This window comes from Arabidopsis thaliana, chromosome 5 (genome assembly GCF_000001735.4).
Source record: "Arabidopsis thaliana chromosome 5, partial sequence".
Classification (NCBI taxonomy): Eukaryota; Viridiplantae; Streptophyta; class Magnoliopsida; order Brassicales; family Brassicaceae; genus Arabidopsis; species Arabidopsis thaliana.
The window spans coordinates 15325780-15351375 of record NC_003076.8 but is presented as its reverse complement, the minus strand read 5'-3'; the positions used below and the strand labels follow the sequence as shown (position 1 = coordinate 15351375).

The window sequence follows — 25596 nt, the reverse complement described above, 5'->3', positions numbered from 1 at the left end:
TTTACTTCCAAAACTTTAAACTCCACTCATGTACCTAAAAAAAACAAATGCAAATGCAAATGCAATACTATATGCCAAAATATGAATGCAAAGCAACAAAAACTAAGAGAAAAAGAGGTTTTTTTTTTTTTTTTTTTTTTTTTTTTCAAACCCAATCCCAAGTATTCAATCTAACCACTTAAATCTTTCATTCCCAACCTAGTAGCTAGTCCAAAGATGTTCCAAAAGCTAGCTAAAAACAAGAGCTAAAACCTTGTCGTTCTCAATACTTTGAAGATTTCAAAATCTATAGCATTTTCATACAAGAGGCCTCACTCACAAATAGTACATAGGCTTGAAAGAAAGGTTTTAAGGTTAAGGGTAGGGAAAACCATTCTAAAGGTAATATTAGAGAGTAACCATGGAATTGAAAAGAATTGAGACAATAGCCTTGTGTCAGGAAACTTAGGTAAATAACATTTTCTATGGTGGATAAAATACTAAAATATCTTTAGATTTTCTTGTTTTTACAAAAATATCGGTGGTTGTAGTTATAAAGTTTTTATATATTTGTCTAAAATAACATGATATATTTACAAAAAAGCATGCAATTCTTTAAAATACATACAAAACGATATATATGTTTCTCTGAAATAATGTGTTTTTCTGAAATAGCACAAAATATTTATAAAAAGCATACAATTCTCTTATCGATCGCGAAGTTTAAAAAAACATATAGAATTGTTACAATATTACATGGGTTTTTATTGGATAACATGACAAATATTTATTTATTTCATGAGTTTTTGTGGGATAGCATGACAAATATTAATATATCAGTGTTAATAACATGTTTTGTTCTTAAAATACATGCATTTTAAAATCAGACATTTGTTTTAAAATCAAATCTAATCTCTTATATCACAACGACATTGACGGAGAATTCAGGTAAAAAATAAAATAAAGAATGAGAGATAGAGAGATTTCTATGGAAAAAGAAAGAGAGAACATGTGGGTGAACAAAATAAAAAGATATGATGATATATTTTATGAAAGGTGGTGAAGATTATTTTAGGAGAGGAAGAGAGAAATAGAAAAAGAAAATGACATGGTGAATCTGAAGAAGATGAATTGTGTTAAAAATGAAGAGAGAAAGAGAACTCTATGACTAAAGTCTCGTAAAGAACATGGAAAAAAAACAAAAGAAGGAATAAGAAAGAGAAAGGCTAAAATAGACTAAATATTACCAAAATTTCTGTAGCCGACAAATACTATTTGGTCCAAGGTTATTTTGTGTATTCTTTTCAAGTCAATGGTTATTTCTTACATATACTCTACATGTTTTTGTTAAATTACTTATTTTAAATATAATTATATACATTTATATGGAAACAAAATCTTCTCAAAATATTAATTTAAATTTCTTCTGATTATTCTGATAAAAAAGTAGTCTATTTTTCGAAAACTTGAATTAGTAGTAATTAATATTAATTAATTTATAGTCTACAAAATTATAAGAAAAAATATGGAAATATAAAGAAATTCCAAAATAATTGATTCTGTAAAGTCTAAATATAAAAGTAATAGAGATGAATAGGGGTGGCAGACAGGCGAGCCCGCGACCAAACGGGCACTTCGCGACGGACCTTGCTTCTGTTCACTCTGCGGTGGTCCGGTCCGCCAACAACCGCGGGCGACAAAAATTCAATTAGTTTTAAAGTTTCAATTCATGTAAAATCCAAGCAAGTGCAAATGAAACACGTTAAATTGGTAAAACAGGAATCTTATGAACTTTGCATAGAGGGAAACTTGGAGTTCACAACGCAAATAGGAATCTTATGGACTAAGGAACCCCCAAAAAAATAATCAGTAAAACCTCGAAACCTACCTTGTTACAAAAGCTTTATCCAAGACCTAATATTTAGGGGTTTCAGTGAAAAAGAGAGTTGGGATTTACTTAGTCCCTTGAATTCGATGGCTCTACCAGCAAGCAAACAAAATACTGTATAGGGTTTTGTTTCTTCCTGTTCTATAAAATCACCGGTTTAGTTTCGATAAACCGGAACGGCTTGATATTTGGGATTAAACAGATTTAGGCAAAAATTTACAAGTATTGCTTAAAGAGAAGAGAACTCAGAGAAGGAAAGCAAAAGTTGACCAAAGAAGAGCAAAATATGTAACTAAAACTTTAGCTTCTGAAGAAACACTGAGACTCATTAGTGTGCACTAGTCCACTTGTTAAATATCAAAACTATGAAACTTGTTGCTACAACGTTAAACATTCCAGAGACTTTGAGGTCTATAAATTATTCTCTTTAGTGTATATATCCATCTCCTACAAACACAAGAAAGAGTTCAAAGAATTGATTTCATCATTTACCTCATCAACCAGAAAGTAGCACCTGAAACTTAACACTAGAAAACCAAACTGAGTAAACTACTAGAGTTTTAAGAAACACCAACGCTGCTGCGCGTTACATTTCAATATTTCATATCCAACGATTCATGCAATCTAAATCAACACCTAGGAAAGCAAATACTCTGTTGACGAAGTTCTCCAGAATTCAATGCATTTACCCTCTTCGGGATGTAGAAAGACAAGAGTCATTGATGTCAAAGAGAGATCCATCTTCTTAAGTCTTAACTACAACAACACTACTACGACCAACGTGAAAGAGCTTCAACGAAGGCAAGCAAATGCATCGGAGAAGAAGCTGAAACATCAATAATTGTTTTTTTTTTTTCTCGGCGAAACATCAAAATTGACAGAGACCAAAAGAGAAGGAAACGAAGCGTTTCACGCTTGACTGGTTTGGTTACTACACGTTGCTAACTCAAACCATAAGAAATTTGGTTTGGTTTAAATTCTCTTGGTCCTGATCGGTTTGGTTTTCTTCGTATTATTGTCAAACCGTGACATGTTTTGATATCGAAGAAATTTCAATTCGATCATTCTACAGAGTTATCTTCGTATAACCGTAAGTATATTCATCATCATGGGTTATCATCTTTGTCTACGTTAGACCAAAATATTTGCATATGCTTCACCAAGAAAACAAAAAAAGCTGAAAAATGAAGGTACAAAGATTGAGAAACGAATAAAACCAGACAGATTTACATCGTCAAGGACAAGTACATTCAACAGTACATCGTCGTTAGTGTAGGGAAAGATTGGTGAGCTATATGGGAAGAATTGGAGAAGTATCAAAGTCATTATTACCAAGGATTCCGTTTGATGGATCTTCTGATTTCAACGAAGAGTCTTTCTTGTTCCGTTCTAGAGATGTTGCCTCGAATATTCCAAACCCTAATACTAAGCAACAAACGATGAAACCGGGAAGAGAAAAATCCATCTCATAAGCTAACTCCATGACTATTATGCATACACCTGCTACCATTAAATGCCTCGGCGAAGAAAACACCATATGCAATCTGCGACAAACAGAACATATTCGTTTAAAGCATATGTTTGTGTGTTAAAATGCAATGTAAAGATGATTTAAGGGTAAAGCTTTACGAAACCTCTCTTCTGCGATATTATCAACGTAGAATATTAGGATGATCCCGAAAATAATGGTGCTAAGGAAAGCCCACGCAGAAAATGGTAACTCGGATGTTTTCCCAGAAGATGACCCCTGAAGTGAAATTTTGTTATTATAGTGAACCAAACCGGCCTTGGGTGATTGAGAAAACACCATCTTTGATACATTAATCCTTCTCATTGCAAAAGAGTAGCAACACTTACTATGATAAGGTCCCACATGGCCACAGGGAACAAGAAACAGGTTGCAGAAGTAATGGTTATCGCATGTAGTCGTTTCTTCTGCTGGTTCTGCAAAACAAGAAAATTGATTGTTCACAAAGGAAGCAGAAATAAGAAAAGAAATGACTGGAGAAATCGAAGGAATCTGAGAGCATTACCTTTAGAGAAACACGGCGTGCGATAACCCGCCTTAATGCTGATAAGATTCCAGCAAAAACTGGTATCATCATTCCCATCATACCTAGTGCTTGTTCTGTTTGTACTTCTTCCTCTTTGGTTTCAGTACTATCTTTTGTTGGTAGCTTGTTGTTAAGTTAAACTATCCACACCATTAAAAACGAGCAAGATATATATACATAGAGATCAAGATCGAGATAAGAAGAAGGAACTTGCGAAAAAGGATATAAAAAGGGGAGAGAGATGATGTCGCCCATCCTTGAGACAAGAAAAAAAGAGCTACCAGCATTGCAATGAGGCCACCTACCTATCATGATTTGCAAAATATGAGAGAAATATTTTCCTACTCTTTGAATAAGTATCCTTGTTGATATATAAACATAAATTTTGATATTTCCATATTAAAATTCATATCAATAATTATACTGCAAGCAATATAAGTATATGGACTAGCCAGAAGAAACATCACTAAATGCTAGATACTATTGCACAGCTCTATAGTTGGTCAGTGAGACAAGTGAGCTGATGCATGCCAAGGGTACTAAACAAAATAACACTATGGGTAAAACTATGTAAATCGTGCTAGTTAACTGGTTACATTGACTTGAGATGCTATGTAAGATGAATACCTTTTTCCACACATGGCCTCTCCGTCCATATAATACTCCAGAAAGTACTCCAAGAACAGCACCAGAATACTCTGACAAGATAGCTCTGAAAATAATATACAAAGAATCATAAGCAAGGATAATCAAATATCACTGAAGATATTTTTTTTGACCAAATGACAGAAACTGTAGCTTAAATACGAAGATTGCAGAAATGAAGGACAAGGAGAGGATTGTAAGTCTAGTATTGAACCAAACTGCTAAACTGGGACCAAATTGCTCATAGGTAAACTTTCAACTTCTCTACCTTTCAAAAGCCAATATCTACGGGAACTCCTAATACAGATAAGACCAGAGGAGAATTTTACGGTAGTATGAATGCTTAATAACTAATCAAATACCTAAGAGGTCCACAAGACTTGAGACCTTTTCCCCATAAGATGAAGTATAGAGCCGTGATGACTCCATTGATAAGAGAAGGTACAATCTGAAACAGTCAAGATATAATTTATGTCCAAACTATCCACATAAATATACATGCAAGAAATTAGATATGACTAAAGTAAACCTGTTGATTAGAAAGAGCCCTTCCTTTCCATGGCTTTTGAATTATCAAGAAGATGATTGATGAAGGCACCAGACAGCAGAAGAGAAAGAGAACAACAGGCGCTCCCGTCTGATTCAAGTATCGGTACATCGAATATACTGACCATATCCTAAAAAAGTTCCCAATAAGGTGGATTATCTGGAATGGTGTATGCCTGCAAATAAAGAGAGTCAACAATACAAAAAATTAGGTAGCAGATTACTCAATTCTAAGCCAATGACAATTTTCAGGACTCACAGCACTGCTTCAACATAGTATTGTATCAAAACCCAATGAACTAAAATCTTAACCTAATTATGACTCAAATCAGTGATTCTACCTAATTATGTTACTGCATTATCTTCAGGAAAATGAAGCAACAGAACACATTTTGTTGTAATTTCAATGAAACTCCATTGGAGCAAGAAGAAGAAACTTCGTTCTTGATTTTTGATTTTTCTCATTTGATTTCTACGCAAATCAAAACTAGCAAAAGAAGAAACCACACACAATAGCAGAGAGGTTTTAATGGAAAAATTGGGTATGAAGGTACCTGAAATGTGAAGATCCTCGATCGTCGGAGATTTGCTTCGGCGACATCATTTTAGCCGGAAGATTAAGTGATGCTTAAGTTCCAGTATAAAATTAAAATCACTGTTGAAATATCAAAATCCTTCCACGAAATAAGTCGGAACTCAGAATCTTAAGAAGATGTAACTGCAGAAAGATTTGCGTGAAGCTGTGATGGAAGGAGAAGAAGTATCGTCTTCTTCGTCAAGGAACGCGAAGTCCCGAAGCTCTCTCAACTCCAGCGATCTATTGAGATCGGAGAGAGAGAGAGGAGACGTAAATTTGGTATTGGGCCTTCGATAAGCCCACTAAAGAAGTGGCTTGAATCTAAAAAAAAAACAAGCCTCAAAATTACTAATTGAAATTTTTACATCATTGACCATAAGTTTACAAATATATATTTGTACACTAATTAAATAATATCTTTCTTAAATATATACACAATTTTGACATTGTATTAAACAATACATGAACTATTAAATTCTATTAAAAACCCAAAAATAAAACACAAAAACAAAAAAAACTATTAAATTCATCCTCTCTAATACTTAACAAATCCTGAAATTTTGACATTCGTAGCACAAAAATGTTATTGTTATGAACAAGTGACAAAACAAAATTTAGATAACTCGAGATTGCTCTCCTCTTTCACAATCATTCTAGTCATTCATACAAAATTGTAAAGAGAAAACTCATAACTTAATGGTTCGATAGAGAACCGATTGGATTAGTTTTAGCAAGAGATTACAAAACGATCTAAATATTGATGTGGAGAGATGATGAGAACAATATTGCATTTATAAGATTTTTATTAGTTGGGTGATTAGATAACTTCTCAGCATTTTGATGTGTCAATTTGATTAGTATAAATAAAATAATTACATGAAATTAGTATATTGATTAAAGGTACATTTTTACATTATAGATTATTTTTTTACAGATAAAAAATACATATATATTACTTTGCATATTTATTAAATTTCAATTATCACATAGAAACCAAAATAATCCCTCACAGTAACTCCGAGGCACGACATATTCCTCATGTTTGTTTTCATTGCAGAGTTTTGTGCAAGCAGTCTCACATAATGGAAGAGTTGCCTTCTGAGAAACTTTCATGCATTGGTTCGGGACACAATGCTTAACACACACTTCCACCGTACTCGCGTTGGTTGAAACCATCATCGTAAATAAAACTACAATCATCAAAACACTGTATATCTTTTTTATTGTTTGAGTTGCCATTATTTTGAAGAGATGAGTTTATGAGTGTTCAAACTTATGAAAATTTTGCTTAGTTTATATAGCAAAAAAACAAAAAAAGTAACAGGATAATTATTGTTGAGTTGGGTTTCTATAGTTTTTGTGCTTTATATAGCAACAGTAGTTTTGACCATATAAAATTATTTATTTTGGAACTATATCCGTTTGCTTGTTTTTTTGTTTATGTTGTTGGTAGCCAAACAATCTATCGTTCCAAATTCTTGTTGTTAAGAAACCTATAAATATATTATTCTCGTTCCAAATTCTTCTTGTTTACAAATATGTATTTCTTGAGATTCGCTAATCAGTTTCTTAAGAACAGATTATGTTGTTAATATTTTTGATTTAATTTGGAAGAACAAAACTCAGAGTCATTTAATCATTTCAAAAACAAAACTTAAAATCACTTAATCGTTTGGAAGAATGAAGGACATATATTTTAACAGAGGAAATAACTCTTAAGTCTAAATGTCTTCTTAAGCCAACATAATCTATTCTAGAATAGAATAAATAACCGGAACTATAAGACCAATTTGTTGTTGACGTCTTTCATTTCTTTGTTATATCTCAAAATAAATAAGTTCAACACAAACTAACAAAATCAATTACACGCCGCTCTACAATTGTTCTACGTTCTCAAATGTAACAAAACCAACTATCAATATTCCTCCAAAAATGAATAAATCAGTTTTTAAATTCACAAACATATTTCAACACACTTGGGTAGATTCTTCATCTACATTAACATGGGATTCAATTTCCAAAATGTTAAATCAAAGAGCTCTGTTAATTTTAGATCTAAAACCCTAAAAGATCAAAACTTAACAGGCTCTCCTAAAACGTAATTCAGATCATATGATAGCCTTTTTCTGTGTAAATGATCCAAACATTTACTTAACGACAAATTAACACCACTACCACCACATCATTCATCATCAATTGATTCCCTCATATGCTCAGTGAACAAAACCTCACCGTCTTCTCTCACTCCCTCTTCTTGCTCAGACATCTTCATATCCTTTCACTTTCTTGCCTTGCTCAGAAATCGGATCTCAAGTATTATTCGGTTTCATCTGGAGCTCTTGCTCACTGTGAACGTATTTACACTCGCTTCTAAGGCTAGACAAAATCTCACGTAAGTTGGAACAGAGCTAACATTCCAACAGAATTAACCACTTCTTCAAACCTATCTAAATCAGAAACACACTTAAACCTAAAAACCAGAGCTAGCAACAACTCAACAATCTGACACGGCTCCGATGATGGGCTTCGAGAATCCGCCACCGCACTCCTTCATTTTATGTTTTTGCAAATCTTGGATGCTTCAGATTTGGTTTCTATATAATCCACAACGAACCTTTCATCAAAACCCTTTTTCCCCTTCACACACCTTCTCTTCCTTATCTCCTTAAAAATCGTCTGTGTTTCTTATACTTGTCTTATTACTTTCATCTTCTTCACAATATCAATAACCATAACCACCCTCCTCTATTTTTTCGTTCTACATGAAAATAAGAAGCCCAATTTTTTTTTTCTTTGGTCGACCTAAGCCCAACAATTTTTTGTCTAGAAAAATCATAAGCATAACATTTTCTTTGTCAACCTAAGCATTGTATTGCTTATCTTATAACTAGTGGTAGGGACGCATTATCTAAATTTAAGTTAACTAAAACTTATGATTTTATTGTTTAGAAATATGTTTCTTAATTTTGGAGTAGTGTCAAAGACATATTATCCTACTATATTATTTGGGAAGTACATTTTAAATATAACCTTATTTTTTTTTAAGTAATTACATAGGTATGCCATTAGAAATAAAATTTTAAAGAGTAAATTAATTCATTTCTTTAAAAATTAAAAAGTCAAATACTAATTTAATTAATTTTAACTCAAAAACGAAATACATTATTAATTTCCAAAAAAGTAACCAATTAAAATCAACAAATTAGATTTGATATCTAAATTATCATATTAATTTTTTATTAATTATTATAGTTCACCTCTCATCTTTATATGATTCTATTTTTGCGAAAAATAATACCATCGTTATAAAAAAATAATTAGAGTTTTTTTCGCATATGCCACAATTTGAATTTTTAAAAACGAATATAAACTGTTCAATACATGAAAAAATACTATAACGGGTCAAAAGTAGATTTAAGAAAAAAAATTACTGAGTACTGTGTCATAATTTGAATATTTATATTTAATTTCATACATATTATTTTAAAATTTATAATCATATATACTACAATAATTAATAACATATTAGATTTTTTAATGTGTATAATGTGATTCAATTTTTAATACAAGCTGGAAAATCCTAGAATTGACGGGTTTAAATCAATATTAATACAAGATGATATACTACAGGTGAAACTCTAAAAATAACAATCAAAATACAAGTATATAATTTTAAACACTAAACAATATAAATAATATCAACAAAACATATACAACTCGCAGTTTACTATACATTTAAAATCAAATAAAATAATATCATATATTTATAATCAACTTTACAATAAAAGTTTTTAGTTTAACTAAAATATAAGCCTACCTGCTGTATAATGCAAGTTAAAATTATAAATAAGCAGATTACCATCACGATGTGGATGTACCTTCTCACATACACACCTATCAAAAACTTAAAACCTTTCAAAACCTCTTGGTATATTCAAATTAGGATTCTTCATTCATGGAATCATTATTCCATGGGTTTTGGGATGTCTTATGAAATGATTTTGGCAGAAGAGGATGTAAATTTTTTTGAATAAAAAGTAGTCAGCAAAACATATGTTTTATTGGGATTTTTTAGATAATTAAATCAGAGAATAGGGCTGGGCATATGAGTAACCCATTCGAGTTCGGGTTTGGGATTAATGGGTATATGATTTACTACCTAATAGAATAATTCTAAATATTCGGTTCGGGTCGGGTCCAGTTGGGTTTGGGTTGGTTTGGATAAAAAGTTTTAGGCCCTAAAAATACTAAAAAAAATAGAAACGGGTATTTTGTATGTAGATAGTGCGTCTCCAAACAAAAAAAACTTTTAAATTTATTAAGTTTTAATAAATTTAATTATATTTGAATATATTTTACTAAATTTTGACAAATATAACAAATAATTTTGACATAGCAAACATAACAAAATATACAATTTAATTTATACAAAATATTAATGCCCGTGCTGTATAGCACGGGTTATGATCTAGTCTACAATAAAGCTAAGTAATATGTATGTTTATTTAGTAAGTTACCACCAAATATGGCATATTATCTAAATTCAAGTAAATATATGTGTCATAAGTAGTATTCAAATTAAGAGAAACATAAAAGTTTCTTTAGCAAATTTTTATCTTGATTAATTCCGGCGCCGTAATATCTAAATTTAAGTTTAGTTGATTATGTGTCATTAGTAAATTCTTACTTGATAAAGCTTACTAGTGTTGGCGCCGTGATATGTAAATTAAGGCAAATTAAAATATATATATGTGATCAGTTAGAAAAGAAACAAACAAGTTATGTTAAAGTATTATTAATGAATAATTTATCTTTAAAGTAAAACAAAATTGAAATTTTGTAAACTCCTAAGTAATTTATTAACTTTATATTGACTAGTGGCAGCGACAGAATCCCTAAATTTAAACTAAGCAAAATCTATGAGTTTTTTTAGCAATTTTCAATCTAATTTTGACTAGTGTTGGCGCAGTAATATCTAAATTTAAAGTAAGATGAAAGATGTGATTTTAGTAATTTATTCTTTGATCAAAATGACTAAACTGAGGTCTTGTCCTCTCGATGATTGCAATTCCTCGGAGACTTATTTTCAACTTGATAAACACTTGAAAAATGAGCATGACGGTCTCGTCCTACTAATGGTCGATCCACAGAGCCAGTGGAGGTGTGAACAAATGAAGAGACATGTCGAATACGTTGACCTCATGAGTGCAACTGAGATTCCGCATATCGCTGAAGTTGTACATCATCAACTTCCTTACATAGATACACTCATCATCTTCCGGTGTTTGAGTTGAAGAATGTTAATGATGGAACTGTGCGAATGTTATTCGACAAGTTCATGTAAGAAACGAATTTGGTGCCACCACCAACTATGTCGTATGAGCGCGGCTGGATTCCCTTATTGCTTAGCGGGAACCCAAAATTATGATTTTGTTTAAAACTTTGTTGTCTAAACATATTTTTCTCTAGTCAATTTCCAAAATTTTGTTTAATAATGTTTTAACTTATAATTTTATTAAGAGTAAAATTCATATAAATTTACCATCTATTCACTAAACAACAAAAATAACTTCTTTTTTTTTTTTTTTTTTTTTAATTCATAAATTTCCAAATAAACATTACAAGGCCCTAAAGCCCAAACGGCACGCAGGCCTCTGTTCTTAAACTTACAAGACCAATGGTCCAAAAGGCACACATGCCCTAAACCGAAAAAGAAAAAGACAGAAAGCTAGAAAGAGAGAAAGCAGGCCCTAACCAAAAACAACCGGCCCACTAACTGAAGAACCTGAATCACGAGGAGAGCAGAGAAAAACCTGGAGGGGCATTCAGCTGCTTCCTAGACAGGGGGTCTAGACGAGACCGCAGGATCAAGCTGATACTCCTAATGATAGCCGCCGGCGACCTGTGCTGGAGAGAGTGAATACGGTCGTTCCTCTCCTTCCAAAGGAGGTAAACCGAGGCCTGGAAAATAAGTTTGATAATCAAGGAAAGATTTGGATCCCTAGTAGCAGAATTAACCCAACCAAGGCAATCCATGAAGAGCAGAGGAGGAGACAAGTTCACTCTTGTAGTAAAGGAAGACCAAACTTCACGGCTGAATGCACAGTTAAAGAAGAGATGGTCTCTTGACTCATGGTGGGCGTTGCAAAGCAAACACATCGGAGAGATCGAAAGACCCCAGAGTCGAAGTCTGTCACGAGAATGTTGCCTGTTCCAAGCCATAACCCAACAAATGAATGCATGCTTTGGGATATGATCCTTGAACCACACTGACTTATGCCAAAAGACAGGTGGAGAAGGCGGATTAAGAGCCAGCCAAGTCTTAGGAGAAGAGAAAGAGTTTGCTGGAGGTTGATGATCTGGCTTCCACAAATAAACATCATCCTCCACACACTCAAACACACTACTCACATCAGGTAAAACACTTTTGAGGAGGGTGATAATGGGATTCCTACTCTGACTTGAGGAAATCCACCAACAGTTACCACGAAGAGCATCCCTCACTACAGAATAAAGAGGAAGGCCAACCACTTGAGGCCCAGTTTGGCCCGTTAGATTCAGCAAAGGACCAAGTTCGGTCCAATTGTCCATCCAAAAGCTAGCTGTATCACCAGAACCAATTTCACAGACTATGAAGGGTCTAGCCACGCTTCTCAACTTGCATAACTTCTTCCAGATCCAGCTGCCAGAGTTTGAAGGATTTAAATCCCAAAATTTCCTAGTACCAATTAGGTTCATTCTAACCCAAGACACCCACAGTGACCCAGCCTTAGTAAAGAGCAGCCAAATTAACTTCAAAGCAAACACTTTATTCCAACAAACCAACCGCTTGAGACCGAGCCCTCCACTTTCCTTAGAAGTACAAACGACATCCCATGCAATCTTAACGTCGCGGGCCGAGTTCGGGGCTCCTTTCCAAAGGAAGGAGTTGCACATTTGCTCTAACTTGTGGAGACATTGATTGGGAAGAATAAACATAGAGGTCCAGAAGTTGATCGTCGAATAAATTACAGATTTCAGGAGTTGCAGTCTACCTGCAAAAGACATATGCCTCACAGTCCAAGAAGAGAATTTCAGGTTTATTCTATCAATAAGAGGTTGATAATCATGCGGATGCATTTTCTGAGTCATTAACGGGACTCCAAGATACTTAACCGGTAGAGACCCATGCGAGATGCCAAATCTTTCAGAAAGATTTCTCAAACCAGTCATGTCACCACCATCAATGAGAAGCGCCGTTTTCTGCTTGTTGACTCCTAGACCAGAACAAGTTTCAAAGTCAGCCAAGATCGAAAGAATACCAGCTATAGAAGATTCAGAACCATTGCAGAACACAAGGACATCATTAGCGAAACTGAGGTGAGATACCATAGGAACCAAGCACTTTGGATGGAGCTGAAACACAGAATTTACCGCGCCCCGGTCTAAGAACTTAGCCAGAATATCCATCACGAGGACAAAAAGATGGGAAGACATGGGATCTCCCTGACGAATACCCTTCTTTCCCGAGAAGAACCCGATGAGCTCCCCATTGAAGGCCACACTATAAGACGGAGTAGAGATACAAACTTTGATCCAATTGACGAAAATATGAGGAAGGTCCATTGCCACTAGAATATTGAGAAGAAAATCCCAATTCACATTATCATAAGCTTTGGAGAGATCTATCTGAAGACAGCCCCTAGTAACCTCCCCCTCCAAGTGAAACCCTTCAACCAATTCCGAAGCTAACAGAACATTCTCACAGAGCAATCTACCTTTAATAAACCCAACCTGATTATTTTGAACTGCCTGAGAGATGAAAAGCTTGAGCCGTGTGGATATGATTCGGGTAATGACCTTGTAGATGGTGTTGCAGCAAGCTATGGGACGGAACTGAGATAACTTATCAGCCCCTATCACCTTTGGAGTAAGAGTAATCGCTGTGATATTGAACTTCTTACGAAGATAACCTGTGGAAAAAAACTCTTTCACCGCAGAAATAACCTCTTTCTTAATCACAGGCCAAGAGTCCCAAAAGAATTCAGCCAGGAACCCATCAGGACCGGAGCCTTATTCTTAGGCATCAAGAAGACGGAAAGAGTAATCTCCTCATCAGACGGGATAGCCGAAAGCTTGGCTGCCAGTAAAGTGTCACAGCGAAAGGGATGAATAGCCATGATAGTGTCAACAGAAAAAGGAACCGTATTGATGTTCTCCCGAAGAGCTAAGAGTAGTAAGCAACAATCATGTCTTTTATCTGGTTCACATTTTCAATCTTAGAGTTGTCATCACCTCTGAGGTACTTGATGAGATTAATAGCCTGATGAGCAATCACCGCTCTATGAAAGAATCTCGTATTCGCATCACCCTCAAGCAGCCAACGAATTCTGGATTTTTGCCTGTAAAAAGACTCCAAGGCCAATGAAAAGAAGTCCCAATTTTTCCTGGCAACATGCTCTTGTCTGAAGAGAGAACCCGAGGGGTTTGAGAAAAGCATCCTCTGAATGTCTTCAAGTTGAATTAAGGCGCCTTTTGTTTTCTGTTGGAGATTTCCGAAACCTGACATGTTCAAGGCTCTGCAAGCAAGCTTTGAATGCTTTAACCGCTCCCTCAACATGAACATACAAGAACCAATAAGAGTCTTCTTCTCCCAAGCATCTCCAATAGAAGACAGATAAGAATGATGAGTCGCAAGGAAGGAGAAATACTTTAAGGACTTCTTTGAACTAACAGATTGATTTACCAAATGAATAACACAAGGAGAATGGTCAGAATCACCTGGAGGCTCAAAGACAACAATGGCGGTTGAGAATGAGTTAAACCACATTCCATTGCCTAAGGCTCTATCCAACTTTCTGAGAATAGGATTAGCTTGTTGATGATTTGACCAGGTATAGAAAACTCCACGGCTTGGAAGATGAGCCAGATCATTATCTCTCAAACACTCTTGGAAAATATCAAGGCCTCTAAGGGAAAAGGTTGACTGACTCACAGAATAGTGTTCAGACGATGCAGCAATCTGATTATAGTCTCCCATCAGCAACCAATGGGTAAAAATCAGCGGAGAAGAAGAAGCCACAACGCTAATTTCCTCCCATACCATCCGTCTCTCAAACTCAGAATTCTTTCCATTAACAAAAGCAACAGCAAAAGAAATTGCGACATTAGGCACCTTTATACTGCATAAGATCATTTGTTCTGATTTCTTAAAGATCAAAACAGACACCGAAGGGTCCCAAACAATCCAGATCCTCCCTAAGTCTGAGCAACAATAGTTGCTATCCATTTTCCAACCCGGTAGGGTGGACGCCAAAACAGTTGCAGCATTCTCCTTTGCAACATGAGTTTCCAAAAAGCCGCCTACAAGTAATTTATTCGAAGCAATCCAGCTACGGACTACTCGCTGACGAGAATGGCTATTTAAGCCTCTAATATTCCAGCAAAAAATAGTCATACTATCCAAAAAGATATTAACTGAAACGAGGTCTCAATGAATTCCAGCCTTGCTCGAGGAGGGATCTCCTCTTGCAATAGCTTGAGCTCCGGATCTCATCTTGTTGTGCCAAATTTTCATTAGTTTCTTTCTCTTCTTCTTTGTCATAGCCCCCCAACCAGGAGGGGTTGGAAACAGGGAATCATCGATCAACAACTCTGCCATATCCGGGACCCCAATGCCTACCTTCCTCTTGACTAAATCCGAGTCAAGAACATCAACAGTCAGGGGGGAAGAGGAGTAAACCTTCTGCAAGCTGACAGGAGCCACTGGCACCAAAGGTGGCAGCATCTTAATACCCTGATCAACGATAACCTTAGCCACCCACTTCTTACTTAGAACAGAAGAAGATTACATAATGTTCTTCCCCTTATCAACAGCAGTGGAACCGGTGACTTTTGGAGGGAGACTAGTAGCTCTTCTCTTAGAACGGGAGCACCTTCTCTTAACTTTAGGGGTCGGGAATCCCTAGGAGCCACACTAGCCGTCTCAACTCCTGAATCAGACCCTGAAGCAGCTAAAACAAGGGAAGGATGAGACACTTCCCTGGAGCCTGCGGCCTTAACTGTCTTGAAAGGGAGTTTTTTCATTAGAGGTTTAGGACATCGACTCAGTAAGTGGCCATACCTCTCGCAGTTAAGACACTTGGGAGGAGGGCGAGGATACTCAACATTAACCCTAGCAGAATTTCCTTGGATATCGCGGACAACCACAGTGGTTGGGAGAACTGAATCCAACTTTATGATAACCTTTACTTTAGTAGTCCCAATATTAACCGGATCCAACCAAGACTTCTCAGTATGAAGGGGTTCTCCTATGCCACTAGCAATGACACTGATACCTTCCAAAAAATAGAGGTGAGGGGGGACATTTTTAAGGACTGCCCAGGTGGGAGCAAATTGGAGCTCCTCCAATTCGAGAGGCCCATCAGGAGACCAAGGATACACAGTACACGAGCAGTTCCCAGCGTGCCAAAAGCCAATATCCACCACCCAATTACGAGTAGCCTGCGAGGGAATGAAGATAAGAGCCGCTGTTTCGGAGATGATCCGCACTGTGATATTACCAAACTTACCCCAAATTGGATTAAGGTCCGTGAAGATCTTCATCGATGGAGGGCAGAGACCGTGGAATTGGGCAACTAGATGACCCTTCCACATATCCGCAGTCTTTAGAAGAATCGACGGAGGAGCTACAACCACGGGGGTACCATCCTCCAAGAAGGAAGGGAGATCCATCTGTTTAAGATTCCTTAGAGAGTCCTTGAATTTGGCAGCCCAAGGACGATCTGAGCTTTGAGACTTGGCAGCTTCAGCATAAGAAGGCACATTGTTCTGACCAGAGGAATTGTTGATTTGCCGAGTAGCTCCATCTGAAAGCAAGCAGCCCGAAGTACTGACGTTAACCCGAGCGGAGGAAATCTCAAACGCTGGGACAACAACAGAGGTAACGTTAACCCCAGCGGAGGAGATCTCAGACGCTGGGACGACAACAAAGGGAACTTGGACCCCGGCGGAGGAGATCTCAGACGCTGGGACCACTATAGAGGTACTGGGCTTTGAAGAACCCAGAAGCTTGGAGACACAACTCGCTGCCTCGACTAAAGGAGTAATGGATTGCAGGTCCGCTCCAGCCAAAGACGAGCCTCCTAAAATAGAACCAGTGACAACAACGGAGGAGATCTTATACGCTGGGGTCACAACGGAGATAACAGGCACAAACGACTCTAAGAGCAAGGCTACAGATCCCTCCTTCAAGGGACAAGTGGCGGCGCCCAAAGCAGATCCGGGGGAAACAGAGGCCAAATGCGACTCAGGAGAACCGAGAAGAGATCCCGTAATCTCGACTGAAGGAGACGACACCGCTGCGACAAACGAACTGACGGACGCTGGAGCAGAGATGAGAGGCAGCGGAGAGACGAGAGCATCTCGGGAAGCTGGAAGCGAAGACGAGCCCGCAGAGGAAGCGAGGACCCGCTCAAATTTGGAGGTAGAATGAACAGGGAAGAGGCGAGAGGCCTTCTTCTTTTTCTTTGGCATCGGAACGGGCACGAATGCCGGCGAGAGGCCGACCAACGGCGGCGCTAGGGCAGAAAGAAGACAATCGCCAGAAAAGTCGCTTCAGGAGAGAGAAAAGGACAAGAAAAATCCTTTTGGGTCCAAGAAAACCATAAATTAATTTGTTATAATACACAAAAATTTAAATAGTATTGATTTAACACCCAAAAGCTGATCGAAAGTAATTTCTGTTAACTTTTCTAAATATCGATCAAAAATATTAATATTGAAATAAGAAATTTATTTCTAATATGAGAATAAATTCTTGAAAAATTCCAAAAAATCTGAAAAAAACTCTTAAATTTCAGATTCATACTAAAAAATATATTTACTTTTAGTTAGTTATGTGTAAAATTGAATAACTCGGAGTAAGATATATGAAATACATATCTTTTGGACTTTCGAATTTTCAAGAGTTTATTAAGAAATTTTAGAGTATTTTCAAAATAATTTTCAAGCATATTAACAGTGTTTATATTCTATAGTTTTTTCCTTACAATATTTATTTAACGTAAAACAGTAAAACTTCAGATTAAAAAAGTTCTTGAGAGCTTTTCCTTTTCAGAAATCAGAATAGCTCTGAGCTTAACGAATAACGATGATGGCGTCTTCTTCACTTCCCTCGTTCCCATGCCTATCCTACTTCAAAATGCCCATAGCAGCTCTCACCAATTCCCCTAGAACAACGATTCCATACAACCTGAAAAAGGGGCAAACCCGCCTTTTGCACAAGCTTCCCTCTGGTCTAAAAATGGAGGTAATCGAGCAGAGAAAATCCAAATCCGAAAGAGAGAATCCACCATTGGTGTTTGTACATGGAAGCTATCACGCAGCTTGGTGTTGGGCTGAAAATTGGTTACCTTTCTTCTCTTCTTCTGGGTTTGATTCTTATGCTGTTAGTTTATTAGGTCAGGTAAATTCTCAAATGACCAAAATTTTGATTTTTAGACTATCAAGAACATAAAGTTTCAAACTTTGAATTGAAATTATGTGATTTGTGTGTGAATTGTGATGTTGTCATCTTTGAATCTTTTAGGGTGAAAGTGATGAACCTTTGGGAACAGTTGCTGGAACACTTCAGGTACTTGAAAATTGCAATGTGCATTGTCTTCATTGGTTCATTACTTGATTCAGCAAGATTTGTATTACTTGTTTGTGTAGTAGACGCACGCAAGTGATATTGCAGATTTTATAGAATCGAATCTTGGCTCTTCACCTCCTGTTCTTGTTGGTCATTCTTTTGGAGGACTCATTGTTCAATATTACTTGGCAAATATTGTAAACAAGCGTTCATTAGGTAAGGTGTAGATACATCGAAATGAGTTGCGTTTTTAGGATCAGGCCTATACGATAACCGATGAGTTTGTTGTTTCGTATTCAGGTACGGAAAATGCGTTTCCAGAGCTTTCAGGGGCGGTAATGGTTTGCTCGGTTCCACCTTCCGGTAATAGGTAACTTGTCACAACCATTGGCTATTTCCTATATCAGAGAACTTCTTCTTCTTTTAGCTAGCTTATATGTAACGTTTGGGATTCTCTTTCTTTGTTCAGCGGCTTAGTGTTACGTTATCTCTTTTCTAAACCTGTGGCTGCTTTTAAGGTAAAGCTCTTGTTCTGCCTTTGATCTTGCTAGGGTCATGTTTTCAACAATGTTTGTTCTTGAGTAGGTTACTCTCAGTTTAGCTGCTAAAGGTTTTCAGAAATCTATTCCTCTTTGTCGAGAAACATTCTTCTCTCAAGCCATGGATGATCAACTTGTGAAGCGGTATAATCTAGCTCGATAGTCAACTTGAATCTAAATCACGTTTCAATAATCTAAAGAGATTGTTTTCTCTCTTATTTCGATTTAGTTACCAGGATCTTATGAGTGAGAGTTCACGAATACCGTTGTTTGATTTGAGAAAGCTAAACGCATCACTTCCAGTACCAAAACCAATGGAGAATTCGACCAAGGTTCTTGTTTTAGGTGCCAAAGATGACTTCATAGTGGTAAGAACTAAGAACGCATCACCAAACATGAAAGTTTTTCAATCTTGGTACTTGTATTAAACCGAAATGGGTTATGGATTTCCAGGACGATGAAGGACTGAAGGAAACCGGGAGGTTTTATGAGGTTGAACCGGTTTGTATTAAAGGTGTTGCTCATGACATGATGCTTGATTGTTCATGGGAGAAAGGTGCTAAGGTTCTTTTGAGTTGGCTATGTGATTTATCTAAACCGGGGAGTTTATCTGCTTAATGGACTATTTGTGTAGATAGTTGCTTCTCTATTTTTTTTTTGTTTAGTTAAAAGGAAGAAAAAAGTGAAGTGTTGATTTAGTTTGCGGATACTAAAAAGATGATCAGTGTTGAAGAAAACAAATTGTCGATCTAGTATCTAGAAATTAAGAGTCTCATTTTCTCGAGAAAATTAATAACAATGCAAGAAAATGCCAAACACAGTCCAAAAATCTCATTGTCTCATGATTTTTGCCATATCCGTTGAGTAGCCATATTTTCAGCTTCGATTTGGATTTCTCCATTCCTGGAGGCGGTCCGGACTCCTTGTGAGAGCTCGTGATTTCCCGAAGGTTTCTTCAACGTCAACAAATCCTATTTACAAAAATCCGAAAGAGACCCAAATGAACTTAGAGTTGGAGTACTCCACATTCTTTAATCACCGCTTGGTTGTTGTCCTTGATGTCGAACGAAAATAAAAGCTTGTTGGACGTCACATCAGCTTCAATTTGGAAGGTGAGCAAATGGTCTTCTAAAATGGTAGGCACGTGAAAGCGATATCTCCATGGAACATCGACGCCAATTTTATCGTTCTCCCTGATTCTAGGAATTACAGTTGTTCTCCTATCAGCGGCCTCCTCCTTATCATTGTCAATTTTTTTAACTAGCAAGACGCAAGCCTTAAATCTCAAAGTTGTAGAAAGAGGCCTATGATTCAGATTTACCATTATGGAACTCCCATTAGCTCGGTAAGTGAAGTTTGCAGGCACTTCTCTACTAGGTAAGATCGCATGGGTACTACTAGTTTGGATGAATTCTCTCGCTTCATTATTTAGCTTGAAGCAATTTAGAAACCAGAGAAATCTCTCTGGATGATTTTGAAAGGAGAAATTAAGTCTCTCCAATGACTCACAGTTTGTTACCACTAGTTGTGATAGGGAATCTGAAAGTTGTGGGATTGTTACCAGCCTCTTGCATCCCTCTAGCCCAAGTGTCTGAAGATGAGAGATTTTCTTAACCCACTGAGGAATTTCTTGCATTTCTGTATCGTTAATGTACAGCGTTGTGATGATATCAAGAGCATGCGGGAGTTCCTTGAGGTTTTCACTGTATGACATTTCCAGTTTACGAAGATGAGACCATGACTTGATCGTCGAAGGTACCTCTTTTATTGCAGTTTTCGTGAGCTTGAGATCCTTAATGTTTGTAGAGATCTCAGGAAATTTTTTGATCAATAAGCAATCAGTGAGATCAAGGTAATCGAGAGATTCCAAGTTGATATTGGTTGGAAGAGCCTCTAGCTTTGAGCAGCCTCGTAAACTCAACATTAGCAATTTACGAAGCTTTCCAATAGAGGAGGGGAGCTCCACCAAACTTATGCATCCAGACATAATCAAATATTCAAGGTTAGTGGCAGTTGAGAGATCAGGTAGTTCTTTTAGGTGTTTCGACTCACTCAAATCCATCCTCTTGAGATTTCCAAGGGGCTGCACAAAAAAATAAAGATAACATAAAGAAACACATTAAAATTAAACTCAAATAATAATGGAGGGATACTACAATTCACCAACGATAGTATGATACTAACCAATAATCATGGAGGGATACTACAAGTCACCAAGCATAATAAAGATTACAAGAGATAGCCTTCTAAGAAATAATACCGGGAGATCTCTCATTTTTGACACCTAAATATGTAAGAAAGAAAAACCCAATATTATAAAATTGGAGAGAAACACCACAATTATGTACCTGATTTCCTTGCCACAAGTTCTGAAGTTTGCTGTTCTTCATACGTATCTCGACTAGATACTTCGTACAAAAATTAGAAGGCAAACAAGTCATCGGAAACCGGCTCCATTCTATTAATCTAAGTTTCTGAGGTAGATTATTCAACCCTTGTGGCAAGTACAATTTATCACTTTCGTCGTCATATGGGTCATGGAATCTTAAGAATTTAAGGTTTGACATTCCGTCAAAAGCTCTCTCACTTATATTTAATTGGCATGATAGGTTTCTTACTTCCAAAAATATACCTACAACATTTCTATTACCCTGTAAAATGACAAGAAAAAGTTAGAAAACGAGAGATAATTAGCTATTGAACGTATTTAATTTGTAAAGAACAAGGAAACAAGAGACTAATAATATAACTTACCGTGTTATCAGTGAGTACTTCACAAATATCTCTAGCATCAATCAAAAATTGACGCTTCCCAGGCTCACAAATGGATTGGTGCCCAGGCTTATGACGAACAATGTCTTTACCTAATTGCACTAGTAGATTGTGCATCTCTATACGTGTACAGTTAGTAGATAAAAACTTAAGATTTATGAGAGATTTCTCGGCTAAGAGGTGAAACCCTTGCCTCACGTCCAAGAAACTTAAAGCAAGATAATCTTCAACTTCCACCATTTCTTGATTGTTGAAAAGGCAAGCTATATGAAGGAACAAATCTTTATCTTCCTCACATAAGGCATCGTAACTGAACTTTAAAATGCTTTGAATACTAGCATCAAGGCGAATCTTTAACCTTGGTAAAGCATTTACCCACTCATGCCTAGACATTCCTCGGAAGTGGGAACCCATAACTCTTAGTCCCAAAGGTAGATGACCTAAAAGTTTTGTAACTTCCCAAGCAAGCTCCTCGAAACCATCATTAGGGAAGTTTTGGCCAAAAGCATACATACAAAACATCTGATAAGCTTCATATGCTGATGGAAACTCCACCTTGTAAATATGGTTGATTCCATGTGCCTTCAAAAGTTTTTGGTCTTGTGTTGTGATGATAATCCGACTTCCATGGCCAAACCACCGAGTTTCTTTTGCAATAGCATCTAGTTGTATTGACTGATCAATGCTATCGAGAACAATAAGCACTTTCTTGTCGTTCAACCTATCCTGTGCAACTCCTAAATGATGAAGCTCCATATCCTTGTGGTTGATTATTTGGGATAAAAATTGTTTCTGTAACTGAATCTTCGCACTATACTCATCAGAACACACTGGTCTTGTATACATCAACTCTTTGATATTCCCCATGAAGATACTCAATTCAAAATTTTCAGAAAATTGGCTATATAAGACTCTGGCAATGGTGGTCTTCCCAATCCCAGACGGACCCCAAATCCCAATCATCCTTACTTCATCAGAGTCTAGGCATAACAACGATTCCATTTCTTTCATATGAGCATCCATCCCAATCAAACCATCAAAATCTCTTGACGGTGAGTAATTATTCAGCATGTTAGAAACATCTGTAGCGATCTTTTCGGTCATAGTTGCTTCATTATCCCTAACAAATGAAGTGATCAATTAATACATCAATTAATATTCATAAAAAAAAAATCACATACACATCCAAAAATTATGTATTGGTTGTCTTAATATTTTTAAAACTTAGATTTGCCCAAATTGACTCAAATTTTAGCATAAATAACTCCCAATCCAAGTCAAAAACTATTATAACTCAAATATGTGTAAAAAGACTAATTAATCTTTAATCACGTTTTTAATAAAATTTCTCCTAAAATAAAAACATTTTTGATTTCTAAAAATTAAACATATCTTCCGGATCTATTAAAAGTATTTCGTAACCAAATGCAGTCAAACCCGTTTTTATGAAGAAAAAAATGAACCTGTTTAAAGATACAATCAAACCGCAAGATTTGGAGTTGTGTCGTCGAACTTTAGTTTTACGTGAGGCTATATAATAATTCTCATGTAACTAGATGTATCAAAATTTCAAAAACAAATCTGCCAACAAAAAGTCTGTCATTACTAAAAAGGTTATTTAAGTCATAAAAAAATCGGGTATAACAGGACATGAAAAAATCTGTTATGCTTTAGATCCCGAAAAACAAAACTGTAATGACTAAAAAAAAATATGTTATCACTATGTGAGTGTGTAGTAATTTTTTTAAAAAAACTTCTCGTAAAATGTCAGATAGATTTATCAACAAGTTTTAGAAGTTTGTGATTACATAAAATAAATCTGTCCTCATTATATATTCTTATTATTTGGTTAAAAATCTGTTATTAAGCGACATTTTTTTATTTAAATCAAAAAATATGTTGCCAACACAATTAAAAATCTACGGTTACAAAATAAATATGTGGCAGATATGTTACACAACCATTCAAGATATTAAAGTTTTAGAAAAACCTGTATAGACTACATATAAAAAATCTGTATTTTTGACATGCCAGTTATAAAACACAAAATATTTGTCACTATAGTAAATTTCCCTTTTTTAAAAGCTACCAATAAATATAGTTTGGGAAATTTCCCTTATTAAAATCTGCCAGAAAATTACTTGAACTTTTTTCGCTGGCAGAAAAATATACAAACAAATTTGGGTTGGAAATAAAAAACACGATCTACTTTTTTTTTCCGATTACCTCCCTTTGATGTAATGGCCATTAATGGCGTTTTACCAAATCGTCAAACATTTTTAATTTTATTATAGAAAATTCCTGAAAAACACGATTTATTTAATATTTGCCAAAACAATGCCTAAACTTTTTATTCGCTGCCATAAATTTATTGATTAGTTTAAAATTGAAATAAAAAGAATGACCTAGTTTTTTGTTTCAATTTCACCCACTTTGTCGTAATGGTTATCAAAAGAGTTAACCAAATAAAATTACAATTACTTTTTTCATTTTCTTTGCACGTGATAAATGAGAATGGCTATATATAAAGCCGATTTATCCCTTTAAACTCATAATCGATTTTGGACCAAATTTGAATTCTAGTTTTAACATACTACATCTATCCATTTCAGAAGCTAACCACAATAAATTGAAGAAATTAATAAGAACATTCGGTAACTGAAGGGGTATTCTTTTTAATTTATTGTTGCTTACATCAAATCTAGATATATGATAGATGGTGAAAACAACATTAGTAATTTAGGATAAAACTTACCCATCAATAACATGATTTTGGTTGATATTACTCAAGAACTTAAGCTTTTAGAGGATTTCTTCAATAGTCCATTTTTAAGAATATCTTATAAATAAAATTAATAACATTTGACAATTTGGTTGGGGAAAAAAAATAGATCGTGTTTTCTATCTCCAAGTTAAGTTAGTTTGGGTATTTTTATTACAACAAATAAGTTCATGTTTTTTTTTGGCAAATATTAAATACGTTAGGTTCGACGATTTGGTTAGCGTTGTTAACGGTCCGTTACGGTGAAGGGTGGTAATTGAAAAAAAAAAAAATAGATCGTGATTTTATTTCCAACCCAAAAGTTCAAGTAGTTTTCTGGGAGATTTTAAATAAATCGGGTTTTTTCGGTAATTATCCCTCTTTAGTTTGATGTGTTAATGAATTATGAATCAGAGCAAAATATAAATCCAGAAAGCTAACCAGTTACGGGAATGCTCCCCAGCGATTGTTGCCACATCCTCCAAAACTTTTTGCCATCTCTTAATTTCCTCTTTTGGTTTACCTTTACAAGTTTTCTTGAAGACCTTCCCAAAATCTCCTGTCTGCTTCTTTACGTCTGTTGGATCAACGTCATAGAAAATGGTCATCACTGTTTGACCCAACTGTTCTCTACACTTCATGATCTCCACCAACTCGTTTAAGCACCACGAAGAAGAAGCATAGTTCCTTGAGAGCAAGACGATCGCGATCTTCGATCCTCTAATAGCTTCTATGAGCTCAGGACCGATAGACTTGCTCCTCTCGATATCATTATCAATGAATGGAACGACTCCTTTCCCTTTGAACTCTTTTAGGATGTGAGCAAGAAAGGTTTTGCGAACATCTGCCCCGTGGAAGCTAGGGAAGACATCGTGTTTCCGTTTTCGAGGTAAAGAAGATGGAGTAGATGAAATAGATATTAAAGAAGAAGCTATTGTTTTGTTTTCTTGATGGGATTTGCCTTTTCTATAAAACATGAAATATATTGTACCGAAAAGAGTGAAGAAGGTTATGGCAGCAGCACAAAAACCAGAGAGAAAAGAAGAATCCATCTGAGTATGATGAAGAGAAAATCAATATCTCAAAGCTATTCAGAAAGCAATCTGTAAAAAGAAATTGAAAAGGCTTTTTTGTTGGTTGAGTCTGGAAAATGCTTTTATTTGAGATAGGCACAAAGGAACCTTCAAAGAACATTATATATCCCACTTGGAATTAATAATAG

The 25596-nt window shown here is 35.8% G+C and overlaps 5 protein-coding genes and 1 pseudogene across 9 annotated transcripts; 1 reads left to right on the top strand and 5 right to left on the bottom strand.

Moving 5' to 3' along the window:
• Positions 1-2912: 2912 nt before the first annotated feature.
• On the bottom strand, positions 2913-5987 carry AT5G38380 (zinc transporter; the record flags this gene model as incomplete). Of its 2 annotated transcripts, NM_180773.3 has the most annotated exons (9): positions 2913-3411; positions 3502-3614; positions 3725-3811; positions 3901-4040; positions 4148-4226; positions 4549-4633; positions 4929-5014; positions 5096-5288; positions 5667-5987. In NM_180773.3, 9 exons carry the CDS (start codon positions 5714-5716, stop codon positions 3159-3161), a joined length of 1086 nt encoding a protein of 361 aa, NP_851104.2. In that variant the 3' UTR covers positions 2913-3158. The 2 variants fall into 2 exon arrangements, with proteins under 2 accessions (NP_851104.2, NP_198654.3); NM_123199.3 differs by lacking the exon at positions 4148-4226 and having other exon boundaries at positions 2949-3614; positions 3901-4044; positions 5667-5716.
• A 677-nt stretch (positions 5988-6664) lies between these two features.
• AT5G38378 (Plant thionin family protein) lies at positions 6665-6928 on the bottom strand (the record flags this gene model as incomplete). Its single annotated transcript, NM_001085210.1, has 1 exon — positions 6665-6928. The coding sequence occupies one exon, from the start codon at positions 6926-6928 to the stop codon at positions 6665-6667; it is 264 nt and encodes an 87-aa protein (NP_001078679.1).
• Positions 6929-11479: 4551 nt separating this feature from the next.
• AT5G38365 lies at positions 11480-17203 on the bottom strand (annotated as a pseudogene; the record flags this gene model as incomplete). The annotated part of the gene is made up of 1 exon: positions 11480-17203.
• A 531-nt stretch (positions 17204-17734) lies between these two features.
• On the top strand, positions 17735-19665 carry AT5G38360 (alpha/beta-Hydrolases superfamily protein; the record flags this gene model as incomplete). Of its 3 annotated transcripts, NM_001344242.1 has the most annotated exons (8): positions 17751-18134; positions 18258-18302; positions 18386-18518; positions 18603-18672; positions 18772-18820; positions 18888-18985; positions 19071-19209; positions 19295-19459. In NM_001344242.1, exons 1-8 carry the CDS (start codon positions 17820-17822, stop codon positions 19457-19459), a joined length of 1014 nt encoding a protein of 337 aa, NP_001318695.1. In that variant the 5' UTR covers positions 17751-17819. The 3 variants fall into 3 exon arrangements, with proteins under 3 accessions (NP_001330232.1, NP_001330231.1, NP_001318695.1); NM_001344244.1 differs by having other exon boundaries at positions 17735-18134; positions 18772-18985; positions 19295-19665; NM_001344243.1 differs by having other exon boundaries at positions 17747-18134; positions 18603-18985; positions 19295-19665.
• A 182-nt stretch (positions 19666-19847) lies between these two features.
• AT5G38350 (Disease resistance protein (NBS-LRR class) family) lies at positions 19848-22807 on the bottom strand (the record flags this gene model as incomplete). The annotated part of the gene is made up of 3 exons (NM_123196.2): positions 21596-22807; positions 21190-21492; positions 19848-20924 (listed from the first exon to the last, which is right to left on the bottom strand). The coding sequence occupies exons 1-3, from the start codon at positions 22715-22717 to the stop codon at positions 19848-19850; spliced, it is 2502 nt and encodes an 833-aa protein (NP_198651.1). The 5' UTR covers positions 22718-22807.
• Positions 22808-24215: 1408 nt separating this feature from the next.
• Positions 24216-25591, bottom strand: AT5G38344 (Toll-Interleukin-Resistance (TIR) domain family protein). The gene has a single exon (NM_001036903.3). The coding sequence runs from the start codon at positions 25424-25426 to the stop codon at positions 24785-24787; it is 642 nt and encodes a 213-aa protein (NP_001031980.1). The 5' UTR covers positions 25427-25591; the 3' UTR covers positions 24216-24784.
• Between the last annotated feature and the right edge of the window lie 5 nt (positions 25592-25596).

What these genes read in the sequence shown, in the direction of transcription:
- AT5G38344 (NM_001036903.3), bottom strand. Translation starts at nt 25,426, where the DNA reads ATGGATTCTTCTTTTCTCTCTGGTTTTTGTGCTGCTGCCATAACCTTC.